At 42.9% G+C, this 19858-nt stretch overlaps 3 protein-coding genes across 5 annotated transcripts in view; all 3 read right to left on the reverse strand.

Moving 5' to 3' along the window:
* Window positions 1–3062: 3062 nt before the first annotated feature.
* Window positions 3063–10579, reverse strand: ccdc78 (coiled-coil domain containing 78). Of its 2 annotated transcripts, none has more exons than XM_061232923.1 (14): window positions 10447–10579; window positions 10101–10232; window positions 9905–9991; window positions 9373–9726; window positions 8874–8924; window positions 8581–8669; window positions 8407–8485; window positions 7731–7856; window positions 7173–7378; window positions 6670–6844; window positions 4952–4995; window positions 4751–4832; window positions 4064–4164; window positions 3063–3631 (listed from the first exon to the last, which is right to left on the reverse strand). In XM_061232923.1, the coding sequence occupies exons 1-14, from the start codon at window positions 10513–10515 to the stop codon at window positions 3505–3507; spliced, it is 1722 nt and encodes a 573-aa protein (XP_061088907.1). In that variant the 5' UTR covers window positions 10516–10579; the 3' UTR covers window positions 3063–3504. The 2 variants fall into 2 exon arrangements, with proteins under 2 accessions (XP_061088907.1, XP_061088906.1); XM_061232922.1 differs by having other exon boundaries at window positions 8874–8927.
* Window positions 10580–11674: 1095 nt separating this feature from the next.
* On the reverse strand, window positions 11675–15440 carry LOC133122455 (E3 ubiquitin-protein ligase TRIM56-like). Of its 2 annotated transcripts, none has more exons than XM_061232435.1 (2): window positions 15321–15440; window positions 11675–14445 (listed from the first exon to the last, which is right to left on the reverse strand). In XM_061232435.1, the coding sequence occupies exon 2, from the start codon at window positions 14431–14433 to the stop codon at window positions 12376–12378; it is 2058 nt and encodes a 685-aa protein (XP_061088419.1). In that variant the 5' UTR covers window positions 14434–14445; window positions 15321–15440; the 3' UTR covers window positions 11675–12375. The 2 variants fall into 2 exon arrangements, with proteins under 2 accessions (XP_061088419.1, XP_061088420.1); XM_061232436.1 differs by having other exon boundaries at window positions 11675–14442; window positions 15321–15406.
* Window positions 15441–17845: 2405 nt separating this feature from the next.
* ift140 (intraflagellar transport 140 homolog (Chlamydomonas)) overlaps window positions 17846–19858 on the reverse strand; it is a 39804-nt gene continuing 37791 nt past the window's right edge. Inside the window, exon 30 of the mRNA XM_061231625.1 lies at window positions 17846–19548. Within this exon, the coding sequence (XP_061087609.1) occupies window positions 19330–19548 (219 nt within the window). The 3' untranslated portion in view covers window positions 17846–19329. The remainder of the gene's footprint in view (window positions 19549–19858) is intronic.

A 19858-nucleotide genomic window follows, 5' to 3' on the forward strand; every position in this document is an offset into this window, starting at 1 on the left:
AATTCTATCCACTATCAGCCCTGGCCCCCTTCATAAGACTCTCTCTCTCGTTCACACACATACGCAAATAACTTCAAAGGTATTATAAGATTTATAAGATATTCATTCTATCCTTTACAAATGAAGTAAAACATTTTTTTCAAGTTGACAAATTTAGGAGCACACTGATGTATCCCAGTTAGGTGATAGAGGCTCCAACATAATTCTTCCAGTGAGCATACATAAATCTTCAGGAGCAAATGCTCCCAAAATGGGAGCACTGTAGAGCCCTGCATTTGTTCTCATCTCTTCATAGATCAAATTCATACTTACCACAAGTTCCCACTGGCTGATTTTTCTGACTTTCTCTTTCTCAGCCTTTCTGCTTTTCTCTCTATTGTCACCCTCTCATTCTCAGACTCCCTCTCACCCGCCTGCCTTCCCTTCCTGCAAACACATTCTCACTGCACTTCCCTAACAAGGCCTGTCCGTTCCGATTACTTTATGTACGAACAAACACGCAACGCGCAGCCCCCTGTAGCCCCCATTGATTCGTCTTTCACGTGGACCATATTCCCAGGGCATTCCCAGCATACTTCCGAATGGCTTTCCCCCGGGTTCTCTTGGGAATGCAAATTGGGTTTCACGAAGTAAATACTGTATCAATTAAGCGACGGCCCTTAAAACAAAGAGCCCTTTTCAAAGGCGTACATCAGAGGCAATATGAGAAGCTTCCTTTCCAGCAGGAGAAGTGGTGCACCCTGCTTCCCACCTCACAAAAGCAGTTCATCTGAGGGTTTTTCCCATCAGTCATTCTGCGCTATTTTGTATGTGTGGCACCTACTTCCCACGTTCAACGGCTTATGTTGCCATGCATGCACTTGCATGCAGTTTACTGTGGTGTCTTATACTATATTATAGATAATAAACTGCTCCAAATATATGTACATTCTGTAACATGGCTGAACAAATCGTTACCATAGTTGATGTCAATTTGGTGGTAATCATTGGCTATAACCAAACACAACAGTGTTTACCTAGATTTGTATTATGTAGTGGTTGTTTAATGAACTGAATTTCCAGGTAGCAGAAAAACATTGAAATCTGGCTTTCAAAGGTTTGACATTTCCTTCAGGTGTGCAAAGTTGTCACTGTGTCATCCAATACCCATTCCCAACGACACACAAGAACGTATCAATACCAGATATAAACCCAATGTTTTCCTTCCTCTATATTTCACAGCCAAAAAAAGAGAGGAGTATGATTATCATCTTCCAATGAAAGTCACCATTTTGGGGGGGCAAATGCAGCTGTTGTCTGGCTTTTTCATTACGAAAGGTCAAATGTCACTCTTACCCTAAACTACTGCTCAGGGAAGTGAACAGTAGACTCCTCCCTCCATTGGTGTTTAGTATGTCATACACCAGCCATGGGTATATTCTCTCTATTATTGGCAAGAGCCTACCCGGGCTTGCCCCCTACTTTCCCAAGGGATCTGGGGCAATGTGCTACTGAGAAAATCCAAATTACCAATGTAGACCCCACCCCCCACAAACACATCTTCTCTAACGGGAGATGAACAACATGCAAATCCAGTCACACTCACTTTTTTCTTATTTTTTCTTTCCTAGCACTTTTTCCAGTCCTGACACAGCAGCTGCTACTTTTAAAGCATGTGCCAAACTCTTGCTCATTTTAAAGAAATGTTCCCCATTTTTGGTTAGATCTCACTTCATACCAGAGCCGGCCGTTTAAAGAGAGCCTGCCTCAGCCACAGTTTGGTTAGTGTGTTTTGTATTGCCCCTTGTTTGCTCTGGCACTGCACGTTTCTGAGGAACTCTTGCAGGGCAGATTCCTTGTTGCGCTGATGAAAAGATTTAAAAAGCTTTCAGTTTCATTGAGTCCACCATCGATGCCTGAAGTCCTTTTATGCTATCTAACGCTCTGGGTCCCAATGCCCAAAGATCACAGCACAGTTCCTCCAGACCAACAGTTCTTTTCAGTTACCTTAATAACTGTCTTTCATAAGTCTAATCCAGAGCCAGAATGCATTCAATATGTGCCCAGATCATGTGACACGGTGAAATTATTTTCAACCAGATAACATTACATTGTCAAAGCATTTTCTTTCCGGGAGCTGATGTGAAATCGATGTAAGCCCTGCAAATTCTTAGCATTCTTTCTCCTAAGCCGCTTCTCTTGGTTCTCCATTGAGAGAGCCTGAGGCATGAGTGACACCTGGTGTTGAAATGTGTTCCCTGTCAGACAGAAAAATAACAGCAGCCATTTTGAAAATCTTGTTTGGCCTCCTGTGTGTACTGTTCTCTGAAATGAGACATCCGGAGGTCTGTGAACACAATAACTGTTTCATGTTTGTTCTGGCCTTATCAGTTCTGCAGCCAACCCAGAACACTATTGGACCATCACAGAACATATCACATGCTGCTCAACACATCTTCACATTAGGAACATCTAAATATACCACATAATTGTAAACTTCAGGCAATACTGCCATTATATATTTGGTAATAATCAGAAAAAATAGGAGTAAGAAAATGTCCCCTGCTTAATGGAGCACTGGTGGTAGGCTATCACCTGGCCTCAGAGTGCTATAAACGTACTTTTGTTGAGAGCAAGTATGAATTTACCATCTAAAGCAGGTATCAGAAACTCATGGTCCTTGAAGGCTAAAAACCACTGGTTTTCCACCCTTCCTTTACCTGGGAGTTAGGTGTAAAGACAGTCTGACCATTCAGGAGCCCTAAGTACCTGAGATAAAGGAAAACCAGGGCTGGATTTGGATTTGAGGGACAGTTTACAATTATCTAAAGGATAATGTGCTCGAATGCACTAAATGACTTACACAAGATGATGAATACACAGAACATTTGCATTTTTACTTATAAAAGATTTTCTATATAGAAAGTATACAACGATCAGCCAAAACCTGGCCGAATATGCTGTTGGTCCTTCGCGTGTCACCAAAACAGCTCTAACCCTCCGACCCTAGATTTCACCATCATTATCAAAGAAGCGCAAGTTTCCTGAACAAATGGTGTACTTTTTTATTCATTCATGATACGTGTTGAGGGGAAAAACATTACATTAACTGTTAACTGCTTTCTAATGCTATGATAGGCTACATAATATTTTCTGGTATTAGATCAATATGAAAACCTTTTCAGAAATGTAAAACTTGTTAATGGTGAATTCATTATTAGAGTAAATTTTCACCCAAATGTAAACGCATTAACTTTTATTCTGTAAAACCCAGATATAAAAGTCTGTCAGTACCTGTGTTGGAAACAGTTTTAAATTGATCGAATTGGGATTTAGACATATGGATATAGTTCCTATAGCTGTTAGCAATAAACCATGGAATCATAATACTTTGGGCTATGCGATCACTCTCCACTGTTCCTTACAGAGGAAATTCAGTGAGTGAACGACGTGCTGCAGGGTCCAGTAGCGCTCCAGAGTGGTGGTGGTGGGGAGGCCCGGTCATGTGAGGGACGGCTGGTCCGCTCAGATCTCATAGCTGGGGTTCTTCTTTGGGCGGCGCAGAGCTCTGGGCTCAGGGGCCTGGGCGCTATGGGCCCGGCCCGCCTCCGTGCCCAGCAGCCTGCGGAGACGCATCACCTCCTGCTTGTACCTGTCGCAAAGGGGAGACGCTAAAACCTGCACTACTGAGACCAGACCTGGGTGAAGTACATCAGCATTTTGGATTCAATTAATTTTCTGTGCTTGATTGATCTTGCCTGAGCCAACCAAGCCAACCATGAGGACCAGAATGGTGAGGTTTGTAGTTTTCGAGAGTATTTCAATTCCAATACACTGGACAAGCGCGGTAAAGCGTAGAAACGTAATTGAATGTATTTTACCCAGGTCTGAATGAGACACAGTGTGGAGTCTTTCATTCACTAGCACCTAATCCAGAACCAAATGAGGAGTTTTACTTCTGAACTGAAGCAAGCAGAGCTTCAGTTCAAGAAGCTTTGCATGACCGTTGCTTAATTTCTTCAGGAAGTAACATGTTCATATGCATTCTGCTAGTAGCATTATGCATGTGTGTAACACGAAATACCTGCCAAGGTGCTTATCCACATAATCCTGGAGCTCTAACACCTGTTCCTCAGCAACTGTGGCCCGGGTGATCAGCTGGGCACGCTCCCTTTCTTGGTCCTCCTGTTTACAAGGATATGAGCTGTTACATGATTTTCACAGGACACCTTGGAGGATTGACATGGTGGTTGAATGTGACACTTGCCAGTTGTCTTTAGGCAACAACAAAACAAATGTGCATACTTTTTTTATTCAGTAATTTAAATTTATTTTAAAACATTATTTTCTAAGCCTACATTTCCCACAATAAAAGTTCACCCAAACTGTCTGGGTGTGGTAATGAGAACTGTCAATTAGCTATGATTGACAGACTGTGCCCCCACTTTCCACACATTGTTGTTTGTTACCATAGCTACCTCCATGATACACACTCATCTTGGGAGACATTTTCACAAGCTAGCTAACTTAGGTTATCAACTACCAATAGCTGACTTATCCAATAATAATTTTTTCTCGCTAAATTATTATTATTATAAAACTAAAGAATGGACATATTTAATACTTTTATCATGTTTCTTCAAATAGCATTTAAAAACCTACAAAGGTGTGACCAACCACCATGTTAATCCTTTAAATTGTTTACCAGAACCTTATCTGTTGCAATCTGCCAGTGTAATGGTACGTGCCATTGAGTTACTGTTGGACTTACCTGAGTAGAATGTGTGAATTCCTTCAGCTGCTTCCTGATATCAACCCAGGCATCTTCTGCGATTCTCCCAGAATTTCCTGTCCTGTGAAGATAATTATGTATGTTTCACTGAAAAAAAGTGGATAATGCATTTTGTACATTTCTAAAAAGCTTTATTTGCACGATGAACTAAAAAGAGAATAATGCGTTTGCTGAACTCACTCCTGGAAGCTGACACTCTGAACAGGGTTAAAACGGGCATTCTTCTGAAAGAGATAAAGATTTATTTTAGATCAACAAAATCCATACATCCATCCATTATCTTAACCCGCTTATCCTGAATAGGGTCGCAGGGGGGCTGGAGCCTATCCCAGCATACATTGGGCGAAAGGCAGGAATACACCCTGGACAGGTTGCCAGTCCATCGCAGGGCACACACACCATTCACTCACACACTCATACCTATGGGCAATTTAGACTCTCCAATCAGCCTAACCTGCATGTCTTTGGACTGTGGGAGGAAACCGGAGTACCCGGAGGAAACCCACGCAAACACGGGGAGAACTTGCAAACTCCGCACAGAGAGGCCCCAGCCGACAGGGATTCGAACCCAGGACCTCCTTGCTGTGAGGCGGCAGTGCTACCCACTGCACCATCCGTGCCACCTATCAACAAAATCTCACAGGAAAATCATCACATTTATTGACCAGTGAATCATGGAAGACTGTATTTTTTGTATTCAAGTTCATGTAGGTGCTGACGGGAATTTTCTCTGACATTCTGGCTAAATCAGCTGTAAAGAAGGGTCATGCCAATTAATGTCAACATCAGCAGAACGGAGACCACAAGCAGGGTAAAAATAAGCATTTCTAAAATATGGCAGAGCTTGTGGGGATTACGTTCTTATTTTGTAAACTAAATTGGAATTTTGTTCTTAACATCTGTGAAAGGAAGTTGCGCCTATTCATGTTGACTAACAGTAATCTTCAGGATAAAATTTTCTATTATTTTGAAGTCAGATTATATCAGGATTTAAAGTGAATCCTGATATATAAAAATAGGAAAAACATTTTAATTTGATGACTATCCATTGCAGACACTTCTGGTTTTAATCCAACCCTATCTATTACTAGCAAACATGACAATGGAAAATGTCTTGTCTCCATACTCCAGTACAGTAGGTGGCAGTAATGCATTTTATATTTGGTTTTCAGGCAGCCATTACACCCCATTGCAGAAGTTGATTCTATTATTTCATAAATGCAACTACAGAGGTGGAAATCTACAGAAGTGGAAAATACAGGTTCCCCAATATTTTGATCCAATCACCTGGAATTTCTACTTACCACAATTTGTCAGCCAGGAGGTTGAACCAGTGATATCAGTGAGTTCATGGGAGGAGGAAGCATGTGGCAGGACTTTTACTTTCTGACCCTTGGACTCTCCACCTCTGGCTATAAGTGCATTTGCCTTTTAGTGGCTTGCTCTTTGATGCTTCATACAAAGATCTGTACTGAGAAGCTCTACTGTGTGTTCCCTGGCTTCAACTGTCATGAACTGTAGGCAGGCCTTTTCCTTACTGGTGCTCTGGGTACCTCTATCCTGTACTGTGCCCACTCAAAGAATTGGCATGTCCTCTGTCTCTTATAGTACATGCTCTAGGCAACACCCGCTGTAAAATCCAGCTATGCCATCTTGAAAATAAAGCAGGTCAAGCTGGTCTAGCTGGATATAAGATGGTCAACTAGCTAGCGCTGGTAGCTTGTCTGAGCTGGTAGTTGGTCAAATAGCCGTTTAAAAACATAGATTGAGCTGATCACTGCGAGCTGGTCTGAACTGGTCAACCACCTATCAGCTGTTTCAAAACCTAGCTTGAGCTGGGGTTTTTTTCCAGCCGGGACCTGGCCCATTAATGGCCTCTCCTCTGCACTGTGCCTTACCTGCCCCAGTGCATCGCTCAGCTGGCACTCCAGCCTGGCCTTGTCCTCCCTCAGCCTCTGCAGCTCCCTGCTCTGCTCCACCTGCAGCTCACCGTCTGTCAAGCTGAAGTGAGACTCCGGGGGTCCTGGGTCCAGCCCGCGCTCACCCAGAGCCAGGATCTGCTCCCGCTGCATTCTGGGAGGAAAACAGAGCGGAGTCCAGATATACACCAGGCCACCCCACAGAACCGACTCCAGTCCTACAGCATTGAGTTCCTCTTCTCATGGCAAGGTGTAAAGGCTTGTCCACATCAAGAAATATGAACATAACTATAATGATAAGGATGTGAGCATCTACACTGATGAACAATAACGTTCTGTAAATAGCCTCTCGGCTATGTCATCTGCCATTGTAATGTGTACTCCACCATCCACTTGAGTTAAAACGATTTTTAAAACAACATATTTACAGTTATCGTTATAGTCATCGTTCTTGGTGTGGACAGGCCTGAAGAGCATGCTACCTGTATGCAATGAGCAGTGCCTCGTGGGTTTTGATAATCTTCTGCAGTCTCTTTTTGTACGCACGGGCAGCGCTGGACAGCTGCTCCTCCCGGGATCGATAGGAGGCCCTCACATCCTGCAGCATGCTGTCCACAAACTTCTTCATCTGTGCACGCTCCGGGGGCCGTGGGGCTCCCTGTCCGTCATTCAGTCCGTCCACGTACTCCTAAAGACAGAGGACACGGCAACAAGGGCTCCATTATGCTGCTGAATTCACTATAGTTTTCAAAACAGTCAACACAGTGACAAGTGTGATATTTCTCAGCCCATATAAGGGATTCCAGATCCAGCCCAGTTTCAGTATAATGGAGTGCTTGTTTTCATACAGCGGAGCAGACATACTAACATCACAGACGATCGCTTTTCACTAACCATGGAAGCCAAATTCATGACCAGGATTAATTTATGATTACACATTGGCATAGCCAAAGCATGTAACAGTGTAGCCCTTCTACTGCGTTGATGAGAGGTTTTTATATGGCTTGTGCGCCTAAAAGGTGAACAGGACGTGGACTCACTGCTAGGTCCTGCAGGTAGCGCACCAGTCGAGCACGATATTCCTCGTTCAGCTCCTTCACCTGCATCTGCAGCCTGGAGTTCTCCATCTCCACCTCCTTCAGCTGGCTCTGTGAGCTGAGCAGAGCCTGCAACACAAACAAACATGCAAGCGTGTTGACGTGTTGACATGCACGCAAAAGGTATACATCCACACACAAGCACATACAGTACATACGCACTTGGTTTTTGCGATTCTACAGAATGGATTGTATTCATTCATTCATTATCCTAACCCGCTTATCCTGAACAGGGTCGCAGGGGGGTTGGAGCCTATCCCAGCATACATTGGGCGAAAGGCAGGAATACACCCTGGACAGGTTGCCAGTCCATCACAGGGCACACACACCATTCACTCACACACTGATACCTACGGGCAATTTAGACTCTCCAATCAGCCTAACCTGCATGTCTTTGGACTGTGGGAGGAAACCAGAGTACCCGGAGGAAACCCACGCAAACACGGGGAGAACATGTAAACTCCGCACAGAGAGGCCCCGGCTGACGGGGATTCGAACCCAGGACCTCCTTGCTGTGAAGTGGCAGTGCTACCCACTGCACCATCTGTGCCGCCCTGGATTGTATTGTAGAGTAGGACTACCACGCTAATGTAAAGGACACATCGAGAGATATACTCACTGCAGACTGCTCTGCCAGTTTGTGTTGGGTGCTGCGGATGGCTCTCTTGTTCTCCTGTTGCTCCTTGCCCATTGCCACCCTGTGAGACCAGATTACCATCATATGTCACCTTCAACTAGCTGTTCCCCAGCTAGGAGGTCTGGTACACTGCCCACCCAACCCTGTCAGACTCACACTTTGCCCTCCAGTCTGTGCTGTTGTTCCTCGTAGCTCCTCTTCATCCTCTCCAGCTCTTCTTTAATCTGATCCTGGTTTCCAAGGATCTGGCAAGAGAAAGCCCACACAGTAGACTGGTTATGTAAATAATCAGCAATGAAAGTATACACTGTACGTACAACCTCCTAATGATGTAACTCTGCAGAAAAATATGGAAGATTCACAGACATGATAGGTACATTAGAATGGATAGAATAAGACCAGAGTTGGTGTTAAACCCACAGAGAGGGTTTTTAGAAAGGGAAACTCACATTTCTCTCAAGGGCTTTCCGTTCTTGTTCTGAGGCAGCCAGCTCTTCAGTCTGCTAAGACAGAAGGTGAAACTGAACTTAGAAGTGTATTGACAAAGGCCCCTGGGTAGCACATCCCATGCTAACACTGTTATAGAGCATGGATGTGCCTCTCAAAACCGAATGTTTCCAGTGCCGATTGTGGCTGGAAGACCCACAAGGTGATGCACAATTACCACTAGTGTCACCAAGGGAGGCTTTCAGTTGGCTGGGATGACAATGTCTCATAACCAAATTGGGGAGACAAAGCCACAAAAAAAAAAGATATGTATCCACGCATGCTGTGAAATGCGGCTGAACGTACACATATCAAAGTGTATAAATCACTTTCCCACTCTTAAAAGGATGGCCCAGTTCTTGATCTCCAACTTCCAATTTGACACTTGTCAGATATAAATTGTCCATTTCACCAGCTGAGGTTCACTTACGGCATGATGTCAATGAGGAAGCTTATACTCACCCGCACCCTATGCTGGGACATCCTGCTGACGAGAGCCCGCACCCTATCCAGCTCATGGGCAGTCTCCCCGTACAGAGCCTGAGAGCGGGCCTGGGTCTCCTGCTGCCTGAGGAGAGAATCCTGGGCCTTAGCCAGGCCCAGCAACTCTGCACTCAGTTCCTCATTCCTGCACACCTCCTTCTCGTGCGCCTCACTCAGAACCAAGTGATTGCTCTTCAGAGTGATGTACTCATCTGCCAGCTCTTTGTAATTCTTATCAGCCACTTGCAGGCGCCCCCTAGTGTGCTGGATGTCTCTCTGCAGCCTGTCCCGCTCCATCTCCATTTCCATGAGTTGATTCTCCTGAGACAGAATCTGAGGTGTCGAGAGAGGACATCAGAACCATTTTGTACAATTCCATCCATCTGTATAACCTTCTACAATATATCAGTTTGTTCAAATTTATAATGAGCCACCACGTGCATCTCAATTTCTGATGCCTCCCTTTCATTTGACAGTGATAATTGTACCGTAGGCTTTGTGTTGGAGTGACCTTGTTTTTCAGCTCAAATGTTTCTGCTTCATACTGCTCCCTCATCTTATTAGTGTGTATCTGGGCATCAATCAGATCCTTTGCCATCTAAAATAGAATAGAGAAAAAAGTAAGAACAAACCCATTCATGAGCATGTAGCAACAAAATGGTTTTCTTTAGCTAAAGTCGTTCTGTACACCTCTACATTTTTCACACCTTCAGTTTCTCCTCTTCACTGATGACCAGTTTGGAAGAGAGGTCGGTCTTTGATCCGGCCAGCTGCCCCAGCTTAGTCTGCAGGCCACCCAGTCTGTTGAAGAGACGCTCGTTTTTGTCCCGCAGCTGTACCTACAGAGGTAATTGGATGATGTACACAAGGTCTGGGGTTTATTCCATCCGCTTTAATGTTTCCTATTTATTGACAAAATACTGCCGTAATTATCTGTGTAGTCTATCTGTGTAGCTGGGAAGCAGATTTCGCGTTGAATTTAACTTTACTGGATCAGCATATAGCTATTTACATGGACATTGTACTATTTCTTTATATACCCAACATACTTACATTTTCGTCGGTCAGTAGCCGAACCCTGTCTTCAAGTTGGTTTACAAACCCATCTTCGCGGGATTCCATTGCCTGGGTTTAGTTAACCCGTGTATTGTGCATGCAGGGTGCAGAGACTACTGGCCTGTGTATGCAATGGTGTTTCCAAAAACAAATCATGAACGGTTGCTAAGGACTGCCCATCCCAATGCACGCGGGCTGGGCTTATTTTCAGAGTTCAGCTAATGCTGTCGAACACGGATATATTCAAGTGCTTAGTTAAGTCTGTGAACTCTAAATAGTATGCATCTATATGCGTTCTGGTCAAAAGTGGAATTCAGTTTATATAGTTTGACACGAATTTTCGATTTTTTATTGAACGTTCTGGTGGCAAGCTATGAGCATACGATTTGCAACTTGCAAAGTAGAGCGAGTGTCACAGCAGCACACTCGTGCGAAGAGAGTCGGTACTGCGTGCAACTAAGCTTTGTTTGAGTTTCCCAGCCAACACGACGGGAAGCCGTGGCAGGCAGAATATTTAGTAAAATGGCAAAACTTTTGTTACATTCATAAAAAAATATTTTTTAAGTCTATATATTTATCGAAGATAATTAAATATTCAGTGTCAAAAACTTACAAAGTTTATCCTACTTGATACGAAGTGAAATTCAAGTTAATCAGACACAGATGATAGCTCGGTGAGTCTTCTATACTGCATCTGTGTAAGGTAGCTCTTGTAACCACATCCCATAGTCATAGTGTGCAAATGTACAATGGCAGTAATAAAATGTTAATCAGATTAACCACAATACTTCCCTTCATTCAACCTTCAAAGACAAACCTGCAGCTAACTGATCAATCTATAGTGCTGCATACTCACATTGTTTAAGTGTTCACAAATGAGCAGTGAACTTGCATCTCCCCCAAAGCTGTTCTTTTAGTGTAGTCATTTCTCAGCACACAAATAGAAACATAATTTTGTTTTGAAGGGCGGGGAATATCTTCATTATGATGAAAAGTACTGCACTAAATTCTCAGGCCATGTACAAGAATGTCTTTTAAGCAATCACATGTGCTTGTGTCTGATTGTTGCTGTATGATAAACATGTTTTGCTTAAGAGTTGATTCAACAGGAACAAGAATATGTACATGGTTAGAACAATATATAATTGGCCAAGTGTATAGTTTTCATGTAAAATGCAGAGTATATGATATCAGAGATTATAATGATGCAGGATACACAAGCATGTCATAGAAATATAACATTAATCAAGTTTATTGAGCAAAACTGCCTGTATACAACATTATTTTTTCTACAAATACTGATTTGAACAAGCTGCTTCCAAAATATGTATGATTTACAAAAGAGATGAATTTCTAAAGAGATGAATCATCTTAATTTTTGAAAGATTTTTGACAAAAACAAATGCAGAAAACTTATACACCAACACAGAATTGCAATAATTTCTTTGTTACAAACCAGTTACACTAAAATATGAATTGGTCCATAAAAATGTAAATGTCGGTGGACTGAAAAATGCTGCATATAGTGTATGTTATTTATCCATTTCCTGAAAGTTAGCCTTTTATCTTTGTCCATATAACAGGACTGCTACAAACACAAATGCCTTCAAAACATGAAAGAAACAAGAAAAATATTACAATATGGGAATAATATTTCAACAAAGTAATTACACATTGGAATGTGTATAGAAACAAAAAAGTGGAATGTATGTAGTTTAAACACTGATAACTTCTCCTTCACGGTGATGATCCACTTCAATGCTCTGCTAGAGGACAGAGCTACACTGACCTGAATTCTCACTGCTGGCATAATTCCTATTGACCATTTGTGCTGTGCAGTGATAACAAAATGTACATCTGTCACCCATAGTCTGAGTTTTACAACAAAAAGCAATCGACTAATTGTGTCTTAATGCAGACGATGAGCTACAGTTGGGCTCTGTAGATTCTGATAGTTCCTTTCTTGTTGACCATTATGAGGTGTCCATGATCATCTGCAGCTATGAGCTTTGGTGTATAGTGACCATCGAATGTCATCAGCTCCTGCACAAAATCACCTCTGGGAGAGAGCAACAGGATCCTCTTCCCATCCATAACATAAATATTATCCCACTTGTCCACACAGACACTCCTGGGGTTAAAAGAAAAATATTCAACAATATTGCATATGTTCACAATGTCCCCTGCACGGTTCAGGACAATAACACACTTATTTGATGTGTCACAGAGGATGAACTCTTCACAGCTGTTCACTGCCAAAAAAACAAATTTTCCATTGTAGTCGGGATTAACTCTGTCCACTAACACGCCGTCAGGGTCATACAGAGACAAAGAGCAGGACGTGCCTTCGCTCACAGCGATGTATTCATTCTCATAAGCAGCAATGGAGTACTCCTTGTGGGACCCTCGCAAGTTGCAGACCTGAACTATATCATCACACTGGTCATCTGGGACCTTGTACAGCCTAGACCCTGACGTAAAGAAAATGGAATCATCGCACACCGCAACACTGAAGGGCTGAAGATCATTCCAGCCTCTGTCCTCAGTGCTTATGTCTTCCCTTATTTGTCCATTTCGGATTATTCGCTTTATACTGAAGTTACTGTTATCTGCAATCACTATGTCCCGGCTTGGGCACAGACTAATGCCCGTTATATTTTCATAATTTGGGTTCTGGTCATCATCGGTGTCAAAAGTACGGATGAAAATGAAAGAAGCTGGAATGTTGATGTGCGGAAATGCAAGTGGAGTTGCAAGTGGAGGTGGGGTCAGCTGCGAGGCCTGGAGTGGTTGAGCTGGAAGGGTGGTGGATGTTTGAGGGTGTGACTCAGCAGTTTTCAGAGCTAATGTCTGGGGCTCTTGTTCGATGCTGGTGTCTGACACAGTTGGATTTTTCTGTGAATCAATAGTTGTATCAAATGTTAACTGGAACATTCCACTGAACATGTCTCCTTTTACCATCAGCAAAGGTGTTTTACTCTCAATATCTGGGATGCTGAATTTCTGGAGTCTCTCAATTTGCCTCTGAATGGTCTCCTCCAGATCCAGTATTTCATAATCCTTTCCCTTCTGCATGACTTGTGAGGAGAAGTCTTTGGTATTTTGTGCTGAGTTGATATGATCACAGAGATCCTTTTTAATTGACTGGTATTTTTGCTCCTGCTGTTCAATGAAGATGGACAAGTCCTTACGAACAGCATCCCTTTGAGCAAAAAGCTGTTCCATTATAACTGCAATTTTTCCTGAGAGTTGGTCCATAAAGCCAGCTTCTGTGTCCTTAAGCTTCTGTATGGCGGAGTCCACCTCCTGCTGATGTTGAGACAGGCTTTCCATGTTGCCATCCAGGCTGCTGATGAGCTTTTCTAGCTGGGGTCTCCTGGCCGTGGTGGCCTGGGCCAGGGACAGCACCTCATGGGAGAAGTGCTCCAGCATCCGGCAGTCCCTGCAGATGGTGCTGGAGCAGGTGTTACAATAGAATCTCAGAGGCTCTTGGTGGTTCGGACAGTGGCGCTCCTGCTTACTCCGGGCCTCCTCGTCGTAGCATCCAGCCAAGTAGTCCTCCAGACTTACCACTGTGTGCTGCAGCGTTAACTTGGAGAGGCAGTGGCCCTGGGCACAGGACGCACAGAGGAAGTCGGCACAGTCCAGACAACGAGAGGATGCAGGCACTGCAGACTTACCCAAGGCCGGACACAGTGAACAGACTGTTTGTTTGGTGGTCTTGGAGCGGAAAAGGTCCAGGAGGCTGTTAATGAAGAAGCTGGCTTTGGCGTTACGGACACAGCCCTGCAGGTCACTGACTGCACGGCACTCTGGACAGGTCACTGTGCCCTCCTGTTTGTCCAGCAGCAGCTCCAAACATGGCTCACAGAAAGAGTGAAGGCAGGACAGGGTACGAGGTGTCCTGTACACCTCAAAACAGATCTTACACAGCAGGAAGTCCTCTTCTATTTGCTCAGAGATGTTGGTTTTACCTTCAGCCATTGTTTTGGTCTCCTATGCAAAAATATTGTACTCAATATGATGTGCAATAATTTAAGTAGTACAACCAATTAGCAGAAAAGTTCATTCAACATGCATAATATAGAATAGATTCATTACATTATTGGCATTTTGGCAGACACTCTTATCCAGAGCGACGTACAGTTTAGACTCAGTAGGAGACAATCCTCCCCTGGGGCAATGCAGGGTTAAGGGCCTTGCTCAAGGGCCCAACGGCTGTGCAGATCTTATTGTGGCTACACCGGGATTAAAACCACCGACCTTGCGTGTCATTTACCTTAACCACTACGCTACAGGCCACCCCATCACTAATAATCATTAATAAGAGCCATACCTATTAAAGCAATTGTGGCAACTAAATTATTTCTGATGGAGAACACTAAGTTAGTTATGTCCTACCAAGTAACTATATACTGAAGTCTAGACACTTGTACTTTTATTTACATTGCTTTTTGCACTTTGTTGTACGTCGCTCTGGATAAGAGCGTCTGCTAAATGCCACGTAATGTAATGTAAAAAAAGCAAATAGAAAGAGTGTAATAAAAAAGAGTGAACGGGTGCAGCAACCGCTAAACACGCGGTGTAAAACTGTAAACGATATAGGCTAACTAATCTACTGTAATATCAAATGTAAACGTGCAAAAAATGTTTTACCTTCGATAGCATCGATATCAATGTCGAAACTACCTCTATCGTGTGCTTATTATACATGCAACAGGACTTCGTAAAAAATCGTCACGGCTCCATTAATAACTTCCTACTACTAGCCTATTGTAATCAGAAAAAACAGCACACATGTGTAAAGAATAAGTCCTGTACTTTAAAACGTCACTGGTTTAAGGTACTACATTTATTTAGTCCAATCTTACCGTTTCAGTAAACGAAAGAGAAGCGTTGTTAGGAGTCTCTTGAATTGTTCAGTCACGAGTTTCTTCCTGATTCAGCTTGTTCCAATGGACACCGCAGAGCACCATAAGTTTCGTTTTCGCAATATTGTATTTCTCTGTCGTGCAATTCCTGTGAAATGAGAGTATCTGGAGTTCATCTTGAGAAATTGCTACAAGACCATTGTAAATCCCTACCTATCGTTTAAACACAGACTCACCCTCTGCCTGTGTTTAAAGTCCTGAAATTCGGGTTACGAAATAGACAGTTGAGGGCCCGAAACTGTGTACCCGAACTTTGTATAACTGTACAATAATTCAAGCTCATTTTTTTAATCCCTCCAGTTGTTGAGGTTTCTAGCTTTTGGTCAGCACCATTAAGGAAGGTTTCTATGCAGTCACAGGTACATTTTACATAATTCGCAAGTGGCTTTCACATTGTTAATACTCCCTCCACCCTGGGGACACATTTGCTGGCATTTTGCTGCAGCAGCTCCTCAGCAGAGGTGAAGGCTGGTGTTGTTCAAGTTTTTGGCTTCATTAGGATAGCTTTGGTGAAATGCATGCAAATTATCTTATTGCAAGGTATTGTCTTTTTGGGGTTTTCTTCATAACCCTCCTCTTCATAAATGTTGAGCTATTGCGCTTTAGATGTGGAAAAAATGTGTCTTGGTGATTTTACAACCCCTCCAAATAAATAAGGAAATAGCCTACTGTAAATCAATGTTACAATATGAGTTTGAAAAATGCTGCTGCAACCACACCTCTGCTGGTTTTCATTAGGCTATTGTGCACCAATTAGAGCAGCTGATTACACCGTTAACTCAGTTCATGAGGTTATCTGATTTGGATGTAGATTTTTTATTTATTTATTGTGAAAACAAAAACCAACAGAGCTTGTTTCTTTCCAGGGGCCTGTGTAACAAAGCAGGATTACTGAGTTAGCTAGATAACGGCAAAACCCGGAAGTCTGACTTGGGAGGGCTCCAGGTTTTTTAAAGAGTACACTGAGTCACCAGTTTGAGCAACTATGGCAACTGTTTTTAATTGTACGGCTTGTTTTTTTGTGACACTGATCAAGCATTATTCCCTCCCTGTCACTACAGGACATTTTTCTGGCATTCTGCTGAGAGATGAGCAGTATATTTGACGACCCGCAATCCTAATCCATAGACAATGCCAGAAAACAACTATAATGTGGCCCTTCATAAAACTAGGGTCATGAAATCTCACTTCAACTACCCCCGTGGTCTGAAGGTGTCCCCTGAGCATGCTTACAAATTTTTTTGCATGTGTGGTGCTCCACAAACACTGGCACAATTAGGAAGAAGAGTGCCCCTTCTGTGCCCTTTATCACTTCACTGACAGGGCTGTAAGACAAGCCATTACAGTGCAATGTTTCAATTGGGGTTGGGGGTAAAAAGGCCATAAGAAAACCAATCACCCTGTAATTTACAGTATCTTCCCTCTTTTCTACAAATGGAAAATGAGGGGAGAAAGGTCATAAACATAGAATGTCAAAATTGCTGTAACACCGGTTTATACTCAATCTCAAGTTTGGAGCTGTTTCCAGGCACAGTCAACCTCAATTGTTGCACCTTTGTGAACAAACACTTAAGAAAGCTTAAGGATGGTCTTGTCCCCTTCCAACCTCTTTTATTCAGCTACCCACCTTGCAGTCTTCTGGTCTTCCAAAAAAGAAAGTGCGCTGGGCATAACAGCACTATATTAATTTACTATAATTTCCATGTTATTTTACATACAAACATACAATTCTGTTGAAATGATCCTATTGTCATGAAGCAATTCTAACAATTGTAAATTGTTCTCTATTGACTGGCAAGTTTTTTCCACATTTATTTGTAAAGCATCATCTTAAAAACAGAACTTAAACATCCATCCATCTGGGTAAAGCAACCTTACAGGCATACTATGCAGGATTTTCACCTTGAAAATCATAGAAAACAAACATGCTCAGTCATTACTATGATGCACTCGCAACCTGTGTTTGTGTTCACCTTTGCCAAATACCCTGCTTGTCTAAGTTGTATTTGTTATTCTATAAACAGCTCGGGCCTCTTCTGGGCATGGGCCTTTTATTTCTGTGTTGTATCTGATAAGCATGCATCCAATACACTGAACTCATATGCTCTATGATCCAATAGGAGGAGGGGAGGCAAGAGGAGAGACGATTGGATACTACAGTGGTGAGCTGGGCTTGTGAGAGATAGATTAGTCTTGGTGGCTAACTATTATCAAATCAAGTGGCTGGCCAGCTTTCAATGACAATTAATTAGCTGCCATGTTATAAGCTAACTAAATTCAGTTTTGTACATCAGCAGGCTGGCTGTGATAGCTGGGTCCCACAGCACAGTAGAATGTTACTGCTTATATTTTCAGGAGATTCTACTAGTGTATTTCCTCTCCTGGAAGCTCATGCCTAAATCCATTTTCCTAAATCTTTATTAAAAGATGTACATGAAATAAGCTCATTAACACTTTCTTACATCTACAAAGGAACAGAAGAAAAACTTTATTGAAAAAATTGAATACTGTACAGAATGTATTTTAAAAATATCTACATTTCCAGAATGCAGACACATTGCTGCACATGTATAAAATGATGTATGAACACACTATGCACACATTACAATTTGAAATTCTTATGTGAACGAATCTACGTTGTATGTACTTTTTATAATCATGTGTACATAGTTCAGGTGTGGCGAATTAACTATCAAGGTGTCTTCTGCATCAGCAATGATTTTCAGAAGGGGCAGGACCTTGGCATACAGACCTTTGCAGATTCCCTGAGATCATTTGGAGAAGGAGAAGACCCAGTACATGCTTGGGAGCAACTTTGGCTCCTGATATCTTATACTTAGTCACCTCCAATACAAGTGCCTCCCAAAAAAGACAGATCAATACCTGGGCAAGATTAATTAAGGATTCATTCATTAGAGCCACTCTGGAAAGGCAAACAGCAGACTGGTATGAGAACGGTAAAAATGCTCAGGCAGACATCAAAAATTTAAAGGGAAAAAACATGCATTAAGAATTCATGGTTTGATCTCCTGTTTTAAAATGGCTTACTTACATTTTTTTAAAACTTATTTTCAAAAAGTCTCCAACCTTTGTGAGTTCAAGGGAGCAGTGCATGATGGGAGTGCTGGTTCTCCTGGATTGCTGACATCCCTGGAAAATGAGACTGCCCCTTCAAAAACGGACAGTTTTGAGCAAAAGCCAGCAATCCCACAGTGCATCGCCATTCACTTAATAAACAAAGGCCTCCAACTTTTTAAACACAAAATAAAAAAGAAAGCAATGTGAAAATGGAACCAAATTACTTTAGCATTCTCTGTATTTTAAGTTCATAATTATTTCCAGAAGTTTCCCTTTAAATGTATCTTAAGTTGAAAATCATTAAGTTGTCAATTATTTCCCTTTTTCAGTCTGTTTAGTTTCATAAGGACAAGGGTGATTTATATTTGAGAAATCCAAAGCAATATCTTCTACAAGGAAAGTATAGGTATAGTATATGCATAGTAATATAAATATTTAGATGTTCTAAACCCAGAGCAAGTCTCATTAGCAGACGACTGAGGCATGAGATTGAGACAAGGCATGGGAACAGTGAAGATATCTTCAGAGAGAGCTGAATATTAAAGCAAGATAATGGTAGGCTGGCTGGAAGAAAACAGGCGTTCGGTGCTCCTGTGTATTTCTGTTGATAGACTGGGAGCATAATGTTCCCAGTCAAGCGGTGTACTGTTCTGGGTCCTGTTCCACACATTGTGTGGTGGTGCTCACGTTGTCTCTCTCTCTATCCCAAGGGTGGCTGTGGGATCGTTCACACGTCTGGAAGAAAGAGGACCTCCACATCATAGATGGCACCTTGGTAAGGCAGGGGCCCCTGTGCAGCACGTACCAGTTACCCTGTGGAGGTTTCCCCAGCTCAGGCCGGGCGAGGAGGAAGAGGAGAGGGTGAGGAGGCTCAGTCCCCCTGATGGGCTTCTAGAACTTCCTCCTCTTCCACCTCGTCCTCCTCCCCTCCGCTGTCCCTGCGGGTGCTGCGGCCCAGCGGCGCCCCCCGGACCCCCCCCAGGGGCACGCCCACGGCTAGCTGCAGCGCCTCCAGGCTGCGCTGGCTCACGTAGTAGCTCACGTTGACGGAGGGCAGCCGCTTCAGCATCTCCTCCAGCTTACGGTGGGCCTGCGGAGTGGAATGACAGAGCCGTCAGCGTGCCACTGCTGTTTTTAAATGTGTCAGTCGTAGTGAATCTGTCAGTCTTAGTGACTGTCAGTCGTAGTGAATCTGTCAGTCGTAGTGAATGTGCCACAGTTGTAGTGAATCTGTCAGTCGTAGTAACTGCATCAGTCGTAGTGAATGTGTCAGTCGTAGTAACTGCATTAGTCGTAGTGAATGTGTCAGTCGTAGTAACTGCGTCAGCCGTAGTGACTGTCAGTCGTAGTGAATGTGTCAGTCGTAGTGAATGTCAGCCATAGTGAATGTGTCAGTCGTA

Source organism: Conger conger, chromosome 2, assembly GCF_963514075.1.
Source record: "Conger conger chromosome 2, fConCon1.1, whole genome shotgun sequence".
Lineage (NCBI taxonomy): Eukaryota > Metazoa > Chordata > Actinopteri > Anguilliformes > Congridae > Conger > Conger conger.

Bases quoted from the DNA above. Each gene is read 5' to 3' on its own strand.
- ccdc78 (XM_061232922.1), bottom strand. From the start codon at position 10,515: ATGGAATCCCGCGAAGATGGGTTTGTAAACCAACTTGAAGACAGGGTT. The intron at 9,992-10,100 runs GTGTGAAAAATG...ATTCTATTTTAG, and splicing joins GTGAAGAGGAGAAACTGAAG to ATGGCAAAGGATCTGATTGA. The intron at 7,857-8,406 runs GTGAGTATATCT...TTTGTGTTGCAG, and splicing joins AACTGGCAGAGCAGTCTGCA to GCTCTGCTCAGCTCACAGAG.
- LOC133122455 (XM_061232435.1), bottom strand. From the start codon at position 14,433: ATGGCTGAAGGTAAAACCAACATCTCTGAGCAAATAGAAGAGGACTTC.